The sequence below is a fragment of the Muntiacus reevesi genome, chromosome 2 (assembly GCF_963930625.1).
Source record: "Muntiacus reevesi chromosome 2, mMunRee1.1, whole genome shotgun sequence".
NCBI lineage: Eukaryota > Metazoa > Chordata > Mammalia > Artiodactyla > Cervidae > Muntiacus > Muntiacus reevesi.
Genome location: NC_089250.1, coordinates 137,280,594 through 137,301,013, shown reverse-complemented (window position 1 = coordinate 137,301,013; position 20,420 = coordinate 137,280,594). Strand labels below are relative to the sequence as shown.

Here is a 20,420-nt window from a genome sequence, read left to right as displayed (position 1 = left end):
CACACACAAAGAATGATCTCCCAACAAATAAACAGTGTTATCTCCACTTTAAAGATGAAACAGACATGCAGAGACTTAGTCACTTGTCCAAAGGCATACAAACTGTGGCTGGGAAGTCACAGACAGGGCTGGAAGCCAAGTCTAGCCTGGGTGCCAAAAGCAGTTCTCAACCAATATGCTGGAAGGTCTGCAGAAAATAGATGGCCCACTTTAAATGGATGAGTTGTATGGTATATGAGTTACACCTCAAAGGCTATTATTCAAAAGAAAGAAACACTAGAGGGGGCAAGTATGTGTCCCTTGGAGTCTGGGGGAAACCAAAGGGTGGCTTCTGAGTGTTGCCAAAAGCTTTGGAGCCAGAACACCCTCTTCTTTCCATCTTAGGACAGCATACTTATTTTTGGAGGAAACAAGCTTGTGAAGTTGGAGTTGAAGGCCTCAAGCTAGAGTTTGTTCTTTCTGTCCACACTTGCTTCCTATAAGCACACAGGATTAGGAAAGGAGGGAAAGAAGTGTGCTGGGTCTTGTCTGTTAAGTATTTGTGTACAATTACTTTTAACCCATGACGGGCTTCCCTTGTGGCTCAGCTGGAAAGAGTCTTCCTGCAATGTGGGAGACCTGGGTTTGAACCCTGGGTTGGGAAGATCTCTTGGAGAAGAGAAAGGCTACCCACTCCAGTATTCTGGCCTGGAGAATTCCATGAACTGTATAGTCCATGGGGTCGCAAAGAGTCAGACTCGACTGAGGGACTTCCACTTTTACTTTTAACTTAAGACGGCCTTTTTTAGGTAGAATTGGGGTTGCTGGTGAGAAGAAAGGAAATGGGATTTGAATTAGAAGGAAGGAAGGAAGTTTAGTGAGAACTGGAAAAGGCCAGGGGAACTGGAACTGGAAAAGCTCAACATCAGAGCCTGTCAGAGATGGATGGGACCCCAGAAGCAGCAGTCAGAGAAGCGATGGAGAAGCCCAACTTATACAAAGGGTGGGAACTTTTTGTTTTCTGATTTCCCTCCAGCACTTGATTCTAGGGGAGGATACAGCAGGGAAATGATGTAGAGACAGCAAAAGGAAAAAAGAAACCTCAGTTGAGCAGATACCTGGCAGAAAACTTAAGCCAAAGTTGGAATCTCTGTACTTTCCTCTGTGGGTTGTTCCAAATCCAGGAGGAAAGTTGGCATGACAGGGAGGCATTATAGATTTCTCAACTGGCCAAATAGACCATAGAGTCTAAAATGACCTGGTTTGGCTGCCATTCCTACCAAGCAACGATCCAGAAAATGTAAACCCCTCCCTTCAGTTTGTGTTACCTAGACCAAGCAAACCCCGGGTGAAAGGTTTCCACACTTGGCCCATGAGACCATCTCTATTCCATTTTTAAAACAGGAGGAAAGAGGGAAGATGACTCTGTTCTTTTGAACTGTTAGCCAAGAGTCAGGCTGGGAAAAAGCTGAAGGGCCCTAACCTGACCCAGAAACGGAAGCCAGGTCCCTAGAAGAAGCTGCCCACAACGGCAGTTTTCCCAGTCCCCACCCTAATTACTGAGCAGGAGCAACGCTGCTAATTTGAGACGTTCTCTGTAATTTAGGTCTCCTTGTTCCAGCCGCCCTTCTTCAAAGGAATGTCAAAAGCTATTAGTACAAAAAGGAGTTTGGAGTGGGGAACCCAATAGGGTAAGGGCAGGGAAGGAACAGGGGGCCACCCCAGGGGTGTAGATATTTTCCGGCCATTGGAAACAGCTGAGGTGGTCAGCGACCACCTTTGGTAAGGTTTCTCCTTTGGTAACAAGAGCCTCTTCCCCCACAGCTTGCTGACCGAGGCGGATGCGGGTCACACAGAGTTCACAGATGAAGTGTACCAGAATGAGAGTCGCTACCCCGGGGGCGAGTGGAAGCCGGCGGAGGACACCTACACGGATGCGGTGAGAGCGCCTCTCCTGGGTCAGCTCCAAGAAACCATCCCCAGGCACAAGTCGGGGCTCCCCGGCTCTTCGGCCCCATCTCATGCTCCGAACAGTCTTTCCTTTATAACTTATGCCTCCAAAGCACATCCATAATTATTTCCTATAGAAAATACATGGAGCCTATTTTAACTAGGTATTGGGACACGGAGACCTGGGTTTGATCCCTGGGTTGGGAAGATTCCCTGGAGAAGGGAAAGTCTACCCACTCCAGCATTCTGGCTTGGAGAATTCCATGGACTGTATAGTCAATGGCGTTGCAAAGAGTCAGATATGACTGAGCGACTTTCACTTTCAAAGTCTGGGTTGTGCAGTTTTGTTTTGTTTTGTTTTTTACTATTTTATGTAACTAGCTTTTAAAATCATAAATCGAATTTTCATGTCTTTAGAATAGTCAAACAGCATAAAAGGAAATGAAAAGTAATTATTCTCCCTGATCCATATCTCCCGCTTTGAGATAACCATTGAACCACTGATAGCAGTTTTCTGTTCCTATACAGTAACTTCTTTTTTTACCTACCTGAATAGAATTGTGTCACAGGCACAGTTCCACAACTTGTATTTTTCACATAATGTATCTTGGATATCTTGAGTTTTTTAAAAAATTTCTTCAGAATGTTTGATTATATGCACCCCTCTATAATTTAACTGCTCCTCTCTTTGACATTTAGGTTGGTTTTTTTTTTTTTACAGTCTTTGTTTTTTATAAGTAACGTGACAATGAACATCCTTCTACATACATTCTTATTTACTTTGGAAAGTTTGCCTGTAGAAGAGGTCCCTGCCTTGGTCAAGGTTTCAGTGCATATAAAATTTTGACAAATATTGGCAAATCACTTTCAAAGAGGCTGTACGAATTTATATTTCCAACAACAGAAAAGAGGACTTTTTTTTCTAGACACGCACCATCTCACTTTAACATCTTTGTCAGTTCATGAATAGATGGTCTCCTGTTGTCAATTTTCACAGTCTTAAAGTGAAGCTATTTTTGTGTTTATCTCCTTTATTTCATTTACTATATACTTCTTTTTCATACTTCTATCAGTTTTAATACAGAACTTGTCAATATTTTTGCATAAACTTTGCTCAGTCTTACATGATTAGCATCTACAGCTTCCTATAGCATTACCCTATATTTGAAAACACCTATTTTTCATGCTCTGTCCATCTCTGATGGGAGTTGCATCATTTCATAATATTAAGTTGAACCATATGACATTGCTGATCTTTGACCATTTTTAACCTACAAAAAACAGTTTCCTGTGGTTTACCATAACATATGCCTTAATAGTAGAAACAAAGTATTCTTTTAACAACTAGTTACTGTTTGGCAATTGTGTGTAGATTAGGAATTTTTCTGAAAAGATTGCCTATGAAGGTATCAAATTAGCATGTGAATCTATAGTTAGGTGTGAGGAATCCTATCTCACATTTGCCTCTTATTTAACACTGTGGCTTCTTTCTCTTTTTTTGTTGTTTTTGTTTGTTCGTTTGTTTTTTGTAAAGAACGGCGATAAAGCAGCATCACCAAGCGAGCTCACTTGCCCTCCAGGCTGGGAATGGGAGGATGATGCATGGGTCTATGACATTAATCGTGCAGTGGATGAGAGAGGTAATATTTCAGACCTATTACCCCGACCTATTACCTGACCAGCAATACCTTGGTTAAAGTCAAGTTTCCTTGGGAGGGAAGAGTCTCCCGTCTTCTGGTCTAAGACAAGCAGGGGGTCAGGTGATGTTACTGTGACCATTAAGATGCGGAATCTGGGAGAGAAACAGGTGCTTGGACAAGGGCAGGGTGGTAGGCTCTCAAGATACAAGGTGACAGGCTCCGGGGTAGCTGGACTTCGAGATGCCAGGGATCCAATGAGAATTTGGGAGGGGATTGGAGTTTCGAGTTTCTCTATTCCAACCACGCCATACGCTCCCTGGGAAGGTCACACTAACTCAGGAGCCCCCGACCTTGGAAAGAAGAACTGCAGAATGCCTTAAAAGTCATCCTATTCAGCAGTAAGGCAGATTATTGACATAGCTTCTGGTAATGATGCTTATCCTTTCCTATGGCTAGAAATCTAACATTAAATGGAACTAAAACATTTAGAATTGTCCAAAGAGAAAATTTGATTTTTGAATTTCTTTTGAAGGACTAGTACACAGAAAGAACTACCATTGATAAGGAAGATTTCAAATAGGTTATATGTTTCTTGATCTGGATGCACGAACCGGCCCTTCTAATAATATTGTTGGAGTGCAAACTGTGTGCTGATCATGGTCCTCGTGCTTTGCTTGCATTATTTTGATTAGTTCTTTTGAAAAAGGTATATTTTACCTTTATGCTGAGCACATTTGGCCCCCAGCAGGTTTACCAACTTGCAAGAAACTTTTAAAGTAAACAGCCCACACGAGGTGATGCTGGGATTTGAACCCAGTCTGTTACTACACAGGCCATGCCCTCTATCACTGTTCCCAAATGCCTCTCACAGTGGGCTTTATTCTTGTGTGAGTGCATACTCAGTCATGTCTGACTCTTTGAAACCCCATGGACTGTAGCCCACCAGGCTCCTCTATCCTTGGGATTCTCCAGGCAAGAATATTGGAGTGGGTTGTCATGCCCTCCTTCAGGGATCTTCCCAACCCAGGGGTCAAACCTGCATCTCCTCTGTCTCCTTGCATTGGAGACATTCCTCATTCTTTACTACTGAGCCTCCTGGGAAGCCCCACTTTATTCTTAGATGCATTCAATTTCCATGAATGATGGAAAGTATAAACGTGGAGGTGAACCCCATGGCCACAAAGGAAGCTTCTTGAGGAAGAACCCACGGGAATCGGGCTGTATTCTGTTTGGCAGATTGCATAAGAGTGGAAGGGGCAGTGGCATTCAGTCAGGACAGTGGAGAATGTTGGGAGGGGGACAGAGAGGGACTGAGTGTTTCATGGAACTTTGTTTAACTTTATTGCCAAACTTTATTTGGCAGTCTGGCATGTGCCTCTCTTTTGGATAACCATTCACCAACTCTGTTCCAGGCTGGGAGTATGGGATTACCATTCCTCCTGATAATAAACCCAGATCCTGGGTCGCAGCAGAAAAAATGTATCATACTCATAGACGCCGAAGGCTGGTCCGAAAACGCAAGAAAGATTTAACACAATCCACTTCGAGTACCGCAAAGGTAAGAGGAGCAGTGGGAGGGAATGGGTGGCTCTATCTTCTGGATCACTCAGAACCACAGTAAATCCAGCTGTTTTTACAGAAACCATTTGCCTGAGACCCTGCTCAAGGGTTCTAAAAGTGTGCCCTCACCTCTAACCTACTCGGGGGGTAAGCCCAGCATTCTATGTTTCAACAACTAAGTCTTCCAGGTGATTTTGAAGCAGGCTAAATAATGAGAACCACTCAAAAAGCAGTGATAGAAGCAGAAATTATTTTGATAGCATATTATAGTAGTGGCAGTAGCTCAAGACTTTGAACAAAACATCTAAGGATTCAAATCCTGGCTTCGTCTCCTTTCTCATCTGCAAAATGGGTATAATATCATGCATCTAATTATGGTGTTATATGCTTAAATAGAATAATAATAAATTGAGTGGAACAATAATACTAATAACAATAGTAACTGGTATGTTTTGTGTGCCTTCTATGATGGTAAGCACTGAATATATATCATCTCCAATCCACAAAATCTGTGTTTCATTCTCATTTTACAGACAGTCCTCACAGAGGTTGAATAGATTTGCTTCAGGCTACCCACAGCTCAGCTGGTAAAGAATCTGCCTGCAATGCAGGAGACCCGGGTTCAATTCCAGGGTCAGGAAAGATCTCCTGGAGAAGGAAATGGCAACCCACTCCAGTATTCCTGCCTGCGAAATCCCATGGACAAAGGAGCCTGGCAGGCTATAGTCCATGTGTTCACAAGAGTCAGACACGACTTAGCAACTAAACCACCACACCATGTCTAGTAAGTGATAGAGTGAACTCAGGCTAAGCTCATTCTAAATAGGAACGCTTTCTATTCCACAAAGTGCCTGACTTACAGTAGATGTGATGAAGTGGCTTTTTATTAGCCAGTAAGCTTCTCAGTTCTTCTGTGCTTCCAAAGATGGAACCATTCTCATCTTATCATATCTTTTCTGCTAGCGCAAGACCTTGTTCCTAATAAATAATGAAGTAGAATGAATGAGCTGATGAATGAATATTTGTTTTGCAATCAGCTCTATCCTGATGAGGTGAGATGTTTCTAGAGGCACTTTGGCTCCCTTCTTCCACATGAGAGTACCAAGGTGAGGAGGAAAAATCACTGAGCAACAAATCAGAAGACCGGAAGCATGGCCCAGTTCTATCAAAGAGTATTGTCAAGAGACTTTGATCACGTTCCCCAGCCTGCCTCACTCCTGGCTTCATGAAATATTTTGGTGCCACTAGTAACACTGCTAGAGGGTTAATTACAAGATCATCCTTGACCTGGACTTTCTGTTTATTCAAAATTAAAAAAAGTAGCCCCTATGTTAATAACCTACGTGAAGCTCTTATTTCTGAAATCATAAATAATATTCAATATTATTTTATATCTACTAAATCTAGTCATACTTTTAAGATATTTATGTAAAATTTCTACCACTGTAATGTCAGCTACAGGAGAGCAAGGACCCTATCTCTTTCTTCACTGCTTCCTCAGCTCTTAACCCAGTGCTGCATGGTAGGCACTTATATTTGCTGAATGAATTGAAGAAAACATTGAAAACTGAGATAATTAAATAGAAATAGTTTTTACCATAAAAGCTACCTTAGTCATTATAGTAGTTATTCTAGAAGTAGTATACCCTGATTTACTTATTAGCTATAGAAGTTTTTATCTTAAACACTTAAGCCCTGGGGAGGGTGGTATCATTTCTTCCCTCCATATGTAAAGTGGAGATAATAATGTTTCCCAAACTATATCACAATAGCAGTGTGCTTATGAGCTAGTGAAGTGAGAAAATAGAAAGCAATTTGCAAAAGAATCCAATTGATTTACCCCTGACCTCATATCCCACCCCATCCCTGCTACCAAGTCTAAATAAGGGGCTCCTCCTGTTGGTACAACCATCACCTTGGCAAAATCTCATTTTACTTCAGTTGCTACTGTCCTCTCTGCATCCCCACCATCACCTCTGCAAGGGCAGAGAACCTGTCTATTATTTTTTTAGTATTTTATTTACCTATTTGGCTGTGTCAGTTCTTAGTTGTGTCATGCAGGATCTTTTGTTGTAGCACACAAGGGCACACAGGCTCAGTTGCTCTGCAGCATGTGAGATCCTAGTTCCCCAACCAGGGATCAAACCCTCATCCTCTGCATTGCAAGGCAGGTTCTTAACCACTGGACTACCAGGAAAGTCCTGAGCCTGTCTATTTTGTTCTCTGTTGTACCCTGGCTTCTAGCACAGTGCTTTGGCCCAGAGTAGACTTTTGATATGTATTTGTTGATTGATCGTAAACGGCTTTATCAATATAAGGAACGTTGTTATGGTGATGATTATCATTAAATGTTTTACCTCTGTTTTAGGCCATGGCAGAATTTGAAGACCGGGATGGCTGGGAATACGCTTCGCTAATTGGCTGGAAATTTCACTGGAAACAGCGTAGTTCAGATACATTTCGCCGCAGACGCTGGAGGAGAAAAATGGCTCCTTCAGAAACACATGGTGCAGCTGCCATCTTTAAACTTGAAGGGGCCCTTGTAAGTAATAAATGGCCAAAATTCAAATTATAGTCACAGAGGGAAGGCACATGCATGTTGGATATAAGGCCACCGACTCCACTACTGTAAGACTGCACCTAATTTGGTAGAAAGCCACACATCATAGGTGCTCAGCAATGCAGAGTAAATAGACCATTGACACGTGGAAGGTTCTAAGAAGCCCGTTTAATATTGGTTCACCTAGCCTTTTCTTCAAGTGTATCTGTTCCAAAGCCTTTGCTGTGGGTGACATCTATTAACATTCCAAGCTTAGGTTCTTTGGGTCATACTCTGGAAACTACAACTGTTCAACAAGCCAAGAAAGTTAAATATATAGGTGTGAGGGGAAGGAAAACAGAAGGACGGCTCACAAAATCAGAGAACAATTCACACGAAGCACAATAGAAAGGCAGGGAGGACAACAGCAGAATGGTAGAAGGAATGAATTAAGAAAATGGTGGTGATTGATTTAAATCAGTGTGGTGGTCAGGGACCATTTTTGAAAATTTGTTGGGACACAACCTATTTTTATATTTCTACACCTTTCTCTGTTCTTCCTCCACCACTTTTTCTTCCTCCCTTCCTCCTAATACTCTTATGTATCCTTTATGCTTTCCTCCCCCCACCCCCCAGAGCTTCCCTGGTGGCTCAGATGATAAAGAATTCATCTGTAATGTGGGAGACCTGGGTTCGATCCCTCCAGTATTCTGGTCTGGAAAAGTCCATGGGCTGTACAGTCCATGGGGTCGCAAAGAATCAGACTGAGAGACTTTCACTTTTCTTTCCCCACCCCTCCACCCCCAAGGGGTAGGGTTTGGTAAACCTGGTCTTGAGATGGAAAGGCTGGCTTTAGCTTCCCATTCTGTCACTATGCTGGGCTTCATTCATTTTTAAAAATGGAATGATTAGATTAAGAAAACTCTTAAAATTCCATTTGTTTCTAATTCTTACCTCTTCATTTTTAGGCATTACTAATTGGTTTTCCTGCCTCTTATTTTAGGGCGCAGACACTACGGAGGATGGAGAGGAAAAGAGCGTAGAAAAACAGAAGCACAGCGCCACCACTGTATTTGGAGCAAACACTCCCATTGTTTCCTGTAATTTTGACAGTAAGTTTTAAACGTGTATTTGTGAATTTCACTTCTATTTTTATCTCAGGATAACTATGAATCACCAAATGTGATTTTTAAAAAATCCTTTTATGTAAATGTGACTTGCATTTTCATCATACAGTGAATGTGATTTTTTAAAATACAGTTTTAATAACTATATTTGGGGTAGAGGATGGTCAAATATTTAATCTTAACATAACCTGTCTGATATTTACTCATTCTATCAAGAGCCCTCCAAAGATTATTTTAATTACTGAAAAAGTTCAAAAAATTAAGGTTGGTTTTAGTGATAACCTTCAGGAATTTTTGAATGAAGCAGACCTACTCTGTAATAATAATAGCAAATACTCATATTAGTCTTAGCATTGCCAGGTACTGTGCATCTATTATCTCATTTAATTTTTATAACAACCCTAGAAGGGAGGTACCATTATCGTTCCCAATTTCACAAGAAGAAATAAAGTACAGAAAGATTAAATTATTTGACCAAGATTTTGTAGCTTGTAGGCAACTAGAGATAAAATTTGAACTGAAGTAGTCTGGTTCCTAGCATTTGCGTTGTGAATCAATACTCTGTTAGTCGCTCAGTCCTGTCTGACTCTTTGGAATCCCATGGACTGTAGCCGCCCAGGTTCCTCTGTCCATGGAATTCTCCAGGCAAGAATACTGGAGTGGGTAGCCCTTCCCTTCTCCAGGGAATCTTCCCGACCCAGGGATTGAACCTGGGTCTCCTGTATTGCAAGCAGATTCTTTACTGTCTGAGCCACCAGAGAAGCCCAGAATTTGTGCACTGAATCACAGGTCTCTACTGCTTCTCAAATTATGTGTGTTTGCAGGGGCAGGGTGGGGTAGCAGTGTAGTGGGGAGGGTCATTTATGTATTAAAATAGTAATGAGAAGAAGCATAAAGTCTTTGAAATATCAAAGAAAAACTTAGCAGATAACTGTTTCCTGGATCTGGTGCTGAAATGGTATAGAAAGCCCTATTTTAGTAACTCCTATAGACCCAGTGTCATTTTAAAGGTCAGCAATGACAAACAGTACCCTAAATCCAGGTAGTTTATACCAGGAGTATGCTCTCCTGATTGATACACTTGCAATGAACTTCCTGTAGCATTTTTACAGTGCTTCATTTTGCAGGAAACACTTGGAAGACACATCATCACTGCTGTATACCTTCTGTACATACAATATAAATTGTGGGGAAGTGGATTTGGGTAACCCATTTATCTGAAATATATGTTATGTCCAATAGAAAAATAGCAGTTTACAGTGTTCTGTTTCTTACAAGTAACCTCCATCTTGTTCTTTTAGGAGTCTACGTTTACCACCTGCGCTGCTATATCTATCAAGCCAGAAACCTCATGGCTCTAGACAAGGATAGCTTTTCAGGTAAAGGAAAAAAAAAACTTCATATCACATGTTATTACACAGCAGGCTAGCTTGATTCTACTTTTCATCAAGTGGATGCTTTGAGTTATTTCGCACAACAACAAAAAGCTTTTCCTTATTGAGAGTAAGTAGCTTGATATGCATGAAGTCAATGGCTCAGTCATTAAACAATGGCCGAGTCTGTCGAGCAGACAGCAACTCTCCGAGTTGCTGAGTGCCGGAGAAGATGTGATCTTTTAATACTAATAATCATTAAGGGATTAAGTGATGAAAAACACCAAGAAGAAAAGTAGTTTCTGCTCTCTTGTTTATGCTTACAGCTCTCTTTTTACCCCAGAACTCTTGGGTTGGTTGGTAAGTCAGCACATTTATGTATATATAAATACTTTTTGTAGCTCTCTAAGTTGACAAAATGATAATCACCAGTTCACTCATTTCCCTACTTTGGAGTCCATCTTGACCTCCTCTGCTGCCTGCTCCCCAAATTTCCAGCACCAACAAACCATGAGACTTCATTACCCCTCACCACTTATACCCCCTCTAGTTTTGCTACCTTTGGACTGTTTCTCAGCGGAAGGTTCTGGGTACCTGCTACTTGGGAATTTGTGTGCTGTTGCTGGTGGGACCATAACTAGTTCCTGGGCTTCCTGGGCTAGTGTCGTGTCCAACTTTTTGTGACCTCATAGACTGCAGCACGCCCGGCTTCCCTATCCTTCACTATCTCCTGGAGTTTGCTCAAACTCATGTTCATTGTGTTGATGATGCCACCCAACCATCTCATGGTCTGTTGCCCCCTTCTCCTGCCCTCAATCCTTCCCAGCATCAGGGTCTTTTCCAGTGAGTCGGCTATATTCAGGGTTAATTTCCTTTAGGATTGACTGGTTTGATTTCCTTGCTGTCCAAGGGACTCTTAAGAGGCTTCTCCAGCACCACAATTAGAAAGCATCAATTCTTCAGTGCTCAGCCTTCTTTTATGGTCCAATGCTGATATCTGTACATGACTACTTGAAAAACCATAGCTTTGACTATAGGGACCTTTGTAAGAAAAGGGATGTCTCTGCTTTTTAATACTCTGTCTAGGTTTGTCATAGCTTTTCTTCCAAGGAGCAAGCATCTTGTAATTTCCCTGAGCTATAGGAGGAGCATTCCACTTCAGGACCTGCAGGCCTGCAGAGCGTCCCTTATGGAACCAGCTCTAGGACCAGTTGCCTGACACTCTGGCATGCTCACATCAATTGTGAGGTGTGTTCCGAGCACTAACATTAACCAACATTTGTGAATGGTTTCCTTTTCTGACAAATTAAAGCAGATTTAAGGTAATCTCTAATAGCGCTCCAGAATGGTTTTGGAAGACATTTTTGAATATTCACCACCAGGGGGCACTCAAACACTGCAAGTCAAAGTTAATTCTTGACTAAAGTTGCATAAAACTCGAAGCACATGCCTTACAGTTTGAAACAGAAGATATACCATCAGGGTAAAAGCAAGGAATCCCATTCATAAGATGCTGCAATGCTAAAAGCCAGGCATCCTTTCAGCTTGTGCAAAAGCTTCAAGTTAGACAGCAGGCTTTTGCTCAGATAGGTCAGCTCCCAAGCAGTTGTAAAAAGGTTTGGTGAAATTATTACGCATGGAGGAGGAGTAGATTACTTCTTTTTTTTTTTTCTTAGTTGTTTTCAGCAGTACTGAGGTAGTTGATAAAGTTTAAAGTGAACAACGTGATGATTTGACATATGTACACCTTGTGAAAGGATTCCCACAGTTGAGTGAACATATTCATTGTCTCTCAAATTTACGTTTTGTGAGTTGGTGCAAACACTTAAGTTGTACTTTCTTAGCAGATTTCAATTATACGAAAAGTGTTAACTGTAGTCGTCATGTTATCCATTGGATCCTCAGACCTTACTCATCTTGCAGGTGAAGTTTATACTCTTTAATTCACATCATTTCCCCTGCCCCCGGCCACCACTGGGACCATCATTCTCCTCTCTGTTTCTCTAAGTTAAGACTTTTTGTTTGTTTGTTTCACATATAAATGATACCCTGTAGTATTTGTCTTTCTGTGTCTTTCTGTGTCTGCTTATTTCACTTAAGCCCTCCAGGTTCATGCATGTTGTCAGAAACGGCAGAATTTCCTTCTTTTTTAAGGCTGAATTATATGTTATTGTATGTATGTATCTACCTATATAGATAGATATTTTTTCCTCATTCATCTATAGTTTGCCTTTCATTTTGTTGGTGATTCACCTAGCTGCACGGAAACCTTTTTAGTTTGAGATAATTCCATTTGTTTATTTTTGCTTTTGTTGCCTTTGTTGTGTCAAATTAAAAAACCACGGCCAAGTCAGTGTCAAGGAGCCTACCCCTATGTTTTCTTCCAAGAGTTTTATGGTTTCAGACTTCAGCCATGGCCCATTGTTACTCTCTTCTGTTTTAGATCCATATGCTCATGTCTCCTTCCTTCATCGAAGTAAAACCACCGAGATCATCCACTCAACTCTGAATCCCACATGGGACCAAACGATTATATTCGATGAAATTGAAATTTATGGGGAACCCCAAACCATCCTACAGAACCCACCCAAGGTTATCATCGAACTTTTTGACAATGACCAAGTGGTAGGTAATTTAGCATTTCTAAGATGACTTAGGGAATGATGGAGATTTATAAGGATGTTTGTCAGAGAATTTCAGGATTGCTTGTTTCTCTAGGGCAAAGATGAATTTTTAGGACGAAGCATGTGCTCTCCTCTGGTGAAACTAGACTCAGAAATGGACATCACTCCCAAACTTCTCTGGTACCCAGTGATGAATGGAGACAAAACCTGTGGGGATGTCCTTGTAACTGCAGAGTTGATCCTGAGGCACAAGGTAATTACTGAGTTCTCACATACATTTTTTTTCAGAGTGGCCAATTAAAGCACTTGTTAACAACTCCAGGCACTGTTTACTTGAACCAAAGGGAGGCATTGACTTTTCCATGTTTGTTTCACAGGATGGCTCCAACCTTCCCATTCTTCCCTCGCAGAGGGCACCAAATCTGTACATGGTCCCCCAGGGCATCAGGCCTGTGGTTCAGCTCACTGCTATTGAGGTATGCTGCTTGCTCTGTTTTATTGGTCAGATCAAATGGATGTGGCCACCCAATGGAATCTTTTGTATAGGAATGGAATCTTGCTGTGTCTTCTCTTGCTGTCTCCAACTTCCTTTAGAATTTGTCCACAAAACAGAAATATTCATGGAAAATAGAATACTCATCAATAAAAACAAGTTGATCCCAATATTGCTAAGGGAATTTAGAATTCCCATTTACTGGGAGCCAGTGGATTTCTAAGTTTCCTGGGTCAACTGGAGAACTGGGAGAGAGGAGATGGACTCTAGCAGCATGTCTGTGTGTGCTGAGTAAAGGGGACCTGAGAGGGAGGTGGAGGGAGGTATGAGAAGAATGGGAAATGGTGACGTGTCAGACAGTCTGAGCAGATACAGGTGGAGGGAACCTGATGGACGGCATCCTGCCTACTAGTGAGGGCTCCCCGTTTGTCCAGTCAACAAGCTGTTACCTGGAGGTTTCCACCCTCGGGCTGTCTTGCTAAGAAGACTGAGACAGATGACTTTAAACTGCAGCTCTTATTTTTGAATAAATGCCTGCAGGTCAGACTCTGTGTTAAGAGTTTTACACTTGATCCTCAGAATACCCCTATGATGGGGAATACTCAGCTCCTTTTGTAGCTGAACCAGAGAGGTTACTAACTTGCCCGAGTTCTCAGAGCTGTGGCCAGCCGGGATTTGATCCTTGCTTTCTTATCTGCTCTGCTCTTTATCCGTTCAGATAAGGGAAGAAAATGGGCAAAAGCACTTTCTCTGTCTGACCTCCAGGCTTTCTAGGATAACATTCTCAGAGATTTGAGGCAAATCGGTACAAGTCCATCTTAAAGAATCTACCGATTATTAAGAAAAAATGTTCCCTTTTGAATATTTTTAATATGCTGGGTTTTCTTCCCTTCTCTTTATATTGTTTTCTTAGATTCTAGCTTGGGGTTTAAGAAATATGAAGAATTACCAGATGGCTTCTGTCACCTCCCCCAGTCTCATTGTGGAGTGTGGAGGGGAAAGGGTCGAGTCAGTGGTGATCAAAAACCTGAAGAAGACACCCAACTTCCCAAGTTCTGTTCTCTTCATGAGAGTGGTACTGTATCAAGAGTCCATGATAGTTCATGTGTGTTGAATTGCTGACTTGTACTTGAGAAATGAATATATACAAATCCATATATTATATATTCATATATTTCCAAAGTCCAAAAACAGAAAAACCCTGCCTTAGTCTGCTTGTCAGTGACTATCCTCCCTTAGATTCTCACACTGTAGCAATAGTTCCTTAAAGCTGCAGAAAGCCCCAGTGACACCGAAGTATCTATGAACAATCCTATGGTATTTCTCCAGGAAACTTCCATCTAGTCAGCTGTCTATGACAAGCTCTCAATCAACCCTCCAAGAACAGACTATTAAGCCCCAGCCACGCTCCTGTAGGTGTGTGACCCAGAAGCCCCCATAGTGACTGGCTGGCTGGGGAAAGGGAGCTGCAGAGTAATGGGGTGATGGGGCTGTGTCCTAGCAGCCTGTGACTGTGCCCCACCTCCAGGCACGCCTAGGGATGGTGCCCACTTTTGTTCCATCGATGTTCCCCTCTGGTTATTAGAAGTTGGCAGCCTCAGATCTGGTTCACAGTCCTCCATTGCAGACCCCATAATATTTGGGAGCAAGAAGAGGCTACTCCATCTTTCCATCTTTAAAGCAGTTAAATCCTTAGCTTTTTAAAACATTAAAACCTTTCTTTTTATACTCTACTATAACAAGAGATACAAAGGCATTTCCTCAGTTTTGATGGGGTGGAAGTTCTAGAACCTTCCCAGTCCTTTTCCCACCCCAGTCAATTTTTCTGCCCTTAGGGTCTCCAGCACACGGCTCTTGAACTCCAGGGTCATGTGGCTTAACTCTTCCTCTTACGAATAAGGAAACCAAGACCTGGAGGGGAAAATACCCTCTCCAGGTTCCATAACCAGTGCCAGGCGCTGCCTGCCGTGCCCAGAGACTCTGTCAAGACTACAGCTGCAGCTATGTAGAGCCCAGTGCTGGCTGCGTTCACACTCCCTGCATCAAGTCTTCCAGCCTGCAGGGCAGGCATTTTCATCCCTCTCTTGTGTGCTTTGGAGAAAACTGAAAGGTTAAGTGATTTACACGAGGGGACACAGCTAGCAAGTGGGTGACCAGAATTCAGACTTAAGGTACCTCCAGCTTCAAAGCCTATGCTTTCCCCTTGGGATGCTACCAGTGAGCACCCCCTGTAGGCTCCTAGCCAGAATCCCAGAGTGATCCTGGGGCCATTCCGCCCATCCTTAATCCTCTCGCCAGCTCCCTCCCTGCCTCCCAAGCTCTAGTCTGGGATCTAGCCTTGGTCAGCAGAAGTGAGGAAAGCCTCTCAGTTGACCCTAACGTCTATTCCTGTGCAAGGACAGAGGTGGAAATAATCTGAACCACACACCAGGCAGACCTGAGACCAGCTCATGATTCCCCAATCAGATAGTATCACCAAGGTCACCAGATTGTATGTAGAGGAATCAGGAGACAATGAGAAAAGAGCATCCTATTTTGGCATTGAACTTCCAGGGCTGAAAGACTCCCAAGCCACAGTTATTTCCTGTGAAGGTTCAGTTTTATCTCAATCATTTCTAAATTTTAACTAATTCTAACTAAGTGCTGACTTCACACCCTGTTAACCTAGCAGAGCCAGGCACTAAGGTACAGTTTTAGGCACTTCACATTCATTAATTCAGCAACCCTACTGTTATTGAGATCCCTGGGACGTAGACAGGTTCCCTGAGATCATGTCATGCAGCTGTCGGTGGCAGAGCAGGGGTTTGACCCCAGGCATCTGGTTCAGAGCTCAGGCCCTTCTGCTCTAGGCTGCTAGCTTGGCATGTATGTTACTGAACTGCTTGCTCACTGTGGGGCCCTGGGCCTATGCCAAATGGGCAGAGAGAGCCTGGGATGGTCCCTTTGGGGGAGTTAATTGGCAAAGCTGCCCTCGTCAGGACTTGTACAGAGAAGTGACACCGACCTCTGTGACCCCCCCCCCCTCCCTCCCCAGTTCTTGCCCAAGGAGGAACTGTACATGCCTCCGCTGGTGATCAAGGTCATCGACCACCGGCAGTTCGGGCGCAAGCCCGTCGTAGGCCAGTGCACCATTGATCGCCTGGACCGCTTTCGCTGTGACCCTTATGCAGGAAAGGAGGACATCGTACCACAGCTAAAAGGTAAATGCAAGAGACGAACTGAGAAAGTAGCACTGACATAAATACACAACCATGTGTAAAACAGATAATGTGAAGCTGCTGTGTAGCACAGGAAGCTCAGCTGGGAGCTCGGTGATAACCTAGAAGGGTGGGATAAGGCTCGAGAGGGAGGGGATATATGTATACTTACAGCTGATTCACGTTGTACAGCGGAAACTAACACAACGTTATAAAGCAATTATCCTCCAATTTTTAAAAAAGGGAAATCGAAGTCTCTAAATAACATCTTGGGTCTTTTCATGTTGAGCTGATTTCATCTTTACCAACTTCTGAAGGTGCAAGTACTTATTCTCCAGGTTTTGCAGATGGGGGAACAGTTTGATTGACAGCACACCGTGCAACCTTCCCAGGGTGATACAGTTAGTAAGTGGCAGAACTCCCCTTAAATCCTGGCCTTGTTTGGAGGGGCCTGATGCTCAAGCTGTTACTTTCTGAAATATCCTGCTCCTGGAAAAAAACATTCTTTTTTGTGTTGTCCAGCAGAAAAATCAAACGGGACAATGGGTGATTGCAGTTTGCCATGATAAATATTTTGATGGGAGATACAGGGGCCCCTCTGTGAGCACTGAAGAAGCAAGGAATTTTTAAATTGCTTTCTATCTATTGTTCCACCTCATTAATGCATCACAACATCCTTGTGATGTGATTTGAAACATATGATTTCATTGTTACCCATGGAGGAAAAAATAACACCTGCTGAGTTTAACTGCCTGGCTTTAGGTCACATAATTAATAAGTAAGTGATAGAGCAGGCTATAGTACTATCTTTGGGTTCTATATGAAATAATAACTATATGGGTAGCATTTTGCACTTGTTTATTCAAGAATTACTTGTTTTTTAATTTACCATGTGCCAGAGACTGTGTTAGGGACTGGAGACTGGATCCCACCCATGAGCAAGATCCTAGACCCCTAGGCTTGTGAGATTAGACCCAGCGGAGAACTGCCACCCATTCAGCTGATCGCTGGCGGCCTCAAAACTGAAACAGATGTCTTCTGTTTGAGCAGCTGTGCTGCTAACCGGTTCTGTGTAATCTTCCAGAAGGTTTGGTATTGATTTTACAGAGCCTCTGAAACTTATCTGCATTGTGGGTCTGAGCATCCCGAATCCCTGATTCAGAGAAGAGAGGAAAAAAATCCATAGTCACACTTGCACAAAACCCTACATGTGTTTATCCATACATTTCCCATGCAAAGCATTTTGTGCTGACTAGATGGTGCCTAAACAGCAACACTTTTATAACAAGGATTCATGTAACTGCAGGCGTTCTTTTATCTGGGATTACATTAATGGAGAGAAAGTGTTTTCCTGGTGTTTTTCGTACTGCTTTCATGAGGGAACACTCTTTGACACAAATATGTGAAATCATTAGGAAGGTATAAATGCAGATTTTCTCTGACCTCAGAATCTGAGTGGACCTATGAGTGTCAATAGATCAGGGGCAGGCAGAGGCCTCCTGGTTCATAATTCTATGTAGTTAATGTGGTCAAGGCTTTAGAGAGTCCCTGAAGAGGAAAATTTTTAAGGTGAAGGGAACACAGTGTTCCCAAGACCAGAATCTGTTATTTTAGATCCACCTGATACTTTGTTTAAACCAAATTGAGGTAAGAGTCCAAGGATATGCTTGGTTGGTTTTGTGGGGGAAGTACACAGAATAATTTGCCTCCCCTCCCTAAGGGTTTGTTGACATGAGGATTGTGAAGTGGAGAGCTGATGATATAGAAAGGAGCCCGCGTGCAGTTCTGCAGCATGCCTACCACTCACCCTGCTGTGTTGGGCAGTGGTTGGGAGTCGAGGGAAGCTATCTCGGAAGCATAGAGGCTGCTGATAGATCTGGGTGTGCCACATGGATATTCAAACACCAGCAACAGCATAGCAACTGGTGCATCATAGATTCCCAGTGTCAGTCTCCTCTGCTTCCCCAGCGTTCCCCGGATCATATTCTTTGACATTTACAAAGAGCCTGCTTTGCTCTGTACTCTGGTATGACAGTTAAAACACAGGCATTAACGTCAGAGAGACCTAGATTACTTACTTCCACTTGTGATTGATTGTTCAACCTGAAGTAGACTTGCTTTCTCTGAGCCTCAGTTTGTTTGTTTTAAATCTCTATAATGGGCATAATGCCACACATGCATTTATTCTACAAGATTTTTGAGAGGTTAAATGAGATCATGTATGTAAACAATTTAGCCCACTGCCCGGCACATAGTAGGTGCTTAAAGAAAGTGTTTTCCCTCCTCTATGTCCTATGCATCAATTGCTGGGTCAAACAAAAAGTTCTTTTGGCTTGGCAGAGTTTGTTCTGTCTGGGTTCTGGCCTTCTGATGAATGTCTGTCTGCCTGATGTCTTCATTCATAAAGGGCGTCTGTACCTCTCACTCCATCCTGCCCCAAGCTGAAGCTTTGGCACCGCATTCAGCTGAACCAAATCTGGTGAGCCCTGGGGGGCCGCTCATGAGCCCTCACTCTAACCCCAGACTCTGGAGCCACAAATATTCTGGGAATTATTTAAAGTCAGGATGGGTGCCTTTTCCCTCTACATATACTATAAGAACTGGGGCTGAAAGAGGCCGCTGCAACTTCAGCCGTGAAATGTGCCTATTCACCCTGCTTTGCTTTTCTATGTCTTAGAACAGATTCCATGAAAAGGAGGCTTCTTTTCTGTAGCCCCCCACGGCACCAATATCACTCCTGCATCCTCTAAAGATATGTGCTGATAAAATACTTTTTTTCAGCATTCCCTTTCTACAGGCATTGGGCCAACTATCTAAGGTAAAAGAAAAAAAACAGACCAGCTAATCCCCTTAAAATGTCTCAAAGCAATCATATTTTGGGAAAAGTGATGAATTGTTGGGTTATTTTTCTACAGTCTGGTGTGGTCTTCTCCATTTAGTGAGTCTCATCCTTTGGATAGTAAGTCTATCCTTTGGATAGGAGCAAATTCTACCATCCATTGTGTGGCTGTTAAACTTGAAATAGGAAAGCTTACCACTATATTTTTGTAAGTATCTTGGATTACGAAGTTGTCTGTCTTGCAGCCTCCTTTTTGTCTACCCCACCCTGCCGGGACGTCGTTATTGAAATAGAGGACACCAAACCATTACTGGCTTCAAAGGTAGGCTTAGAACTGATCATTCATTGGATGATGTTGGTTTTATCTTTCAGGTATCTAAGCATTAGATGAATTCAGTCAAACAACCATTCAATGCAGCTAAAGTTAAGATAACAAACCAACTAATGATAACCCTATATGCAAGACAGAAAAAGAGACACAGATGTATAGAAACAGACTTTTGGACTCTGTGGGAGAAGGCGAGGGTGGGACGATCTGAGAGAACAGCATTGAAACATATCAATCGTGAAACAGATCACCATTCCTGGTTTGATGCATGAGACAAGTGCTCAGGGCTGGTGCACTAGGATGACCCAGAGGGATGGGATGGGGAGGGAGGCGGGAGGGGGGTTCAGGATGGGGAACATATGTAAATCCATGACTGATTCATATCAATGTATGGCAAAAACCACTACCATATTGTAAAGTAATTAGCCTCCAACTAATATAAATAAATGAAAAACAAAAACAAAAAGATAACAAACCAACTTATCACAGTAAAGAACCTGGCTCTTACATTCATCAGTAGCTTTGGTGACATTGTGTGAGCTCATGTCCTCTCCCCTCAGTCACCAAGGATACTTAAAATAATACTTGGACCCGTGTTGCACTCTCCACGAGGGAGGAGAATCTAGACAACAGTAAGTTTTAAAATCTCCCCAAGTGATTCTAACGTGTAGGCAGGTGTGAGAACCATTGATGTGGATGGTCTGAGTGATATCATTTGCAAGAGCAATCTCAGGACCAAATATAAAGCATCACAACATTCAGAAGAGGGAT

General features: G+C 42.6%; 1 protein-coding gene across 1 annotated transcript in view; it reads left to right on the top strand.

Annotated features, from left to right (window-relative positions):
• MYOF (myoferlin) overlaps window positions 1-20,420 on the top strand; it is a 173,944-nt gene that overhangs the window by 119,408 nt on the left and 34,116 nt on the right. Inside the window, exons 27-38 of the mRNA XM_065922927.1 lie at window positions 1,804-1,918; window positions 3,464-3,569; window positions 4,982-5,127; window positions 7,498-7,671; window positions 8,672-8,780; window positions 10,097-10,174; window positions 12,612-12,793; window positions 12,887-13,045; window positions 13,170-13,268; window positions 14,199-14,360; window positions 16,320-16,485; window positions 19,567-19,643. Of these exons, the coding sequence (XP_065778999.1) occupies window positions 1,804-1,918; window positions 3,464-3,569; window positions 4,982-5,127; window positions 7,498-7,671; window positions 8,672-8,780; window positions 10,097-10,174; window positions 12,612-12,793; window positions 12,887-13,045; window positions 13,170-13,268; window positions 14,199-14,360; window positions 16,320-16,485; window positions 19,567-19,643 (1,573 nt within the window). The remainder of the gene's footprint in view (window positions 1-1,803; window positions 1,919-3,463; window positions 3,570-4,981; window positions 5,128-7,497; window positions 7,672-8,671; window positions 8,781-10,096; window positions 10,175-12,611; window positions 12,794-12,886; window positions 13,046-13,169; window positions 13,269-14,198; window positions 14,361-16,319; window positions 16,486-19,566; window positions 19,644-20,420) is intronic.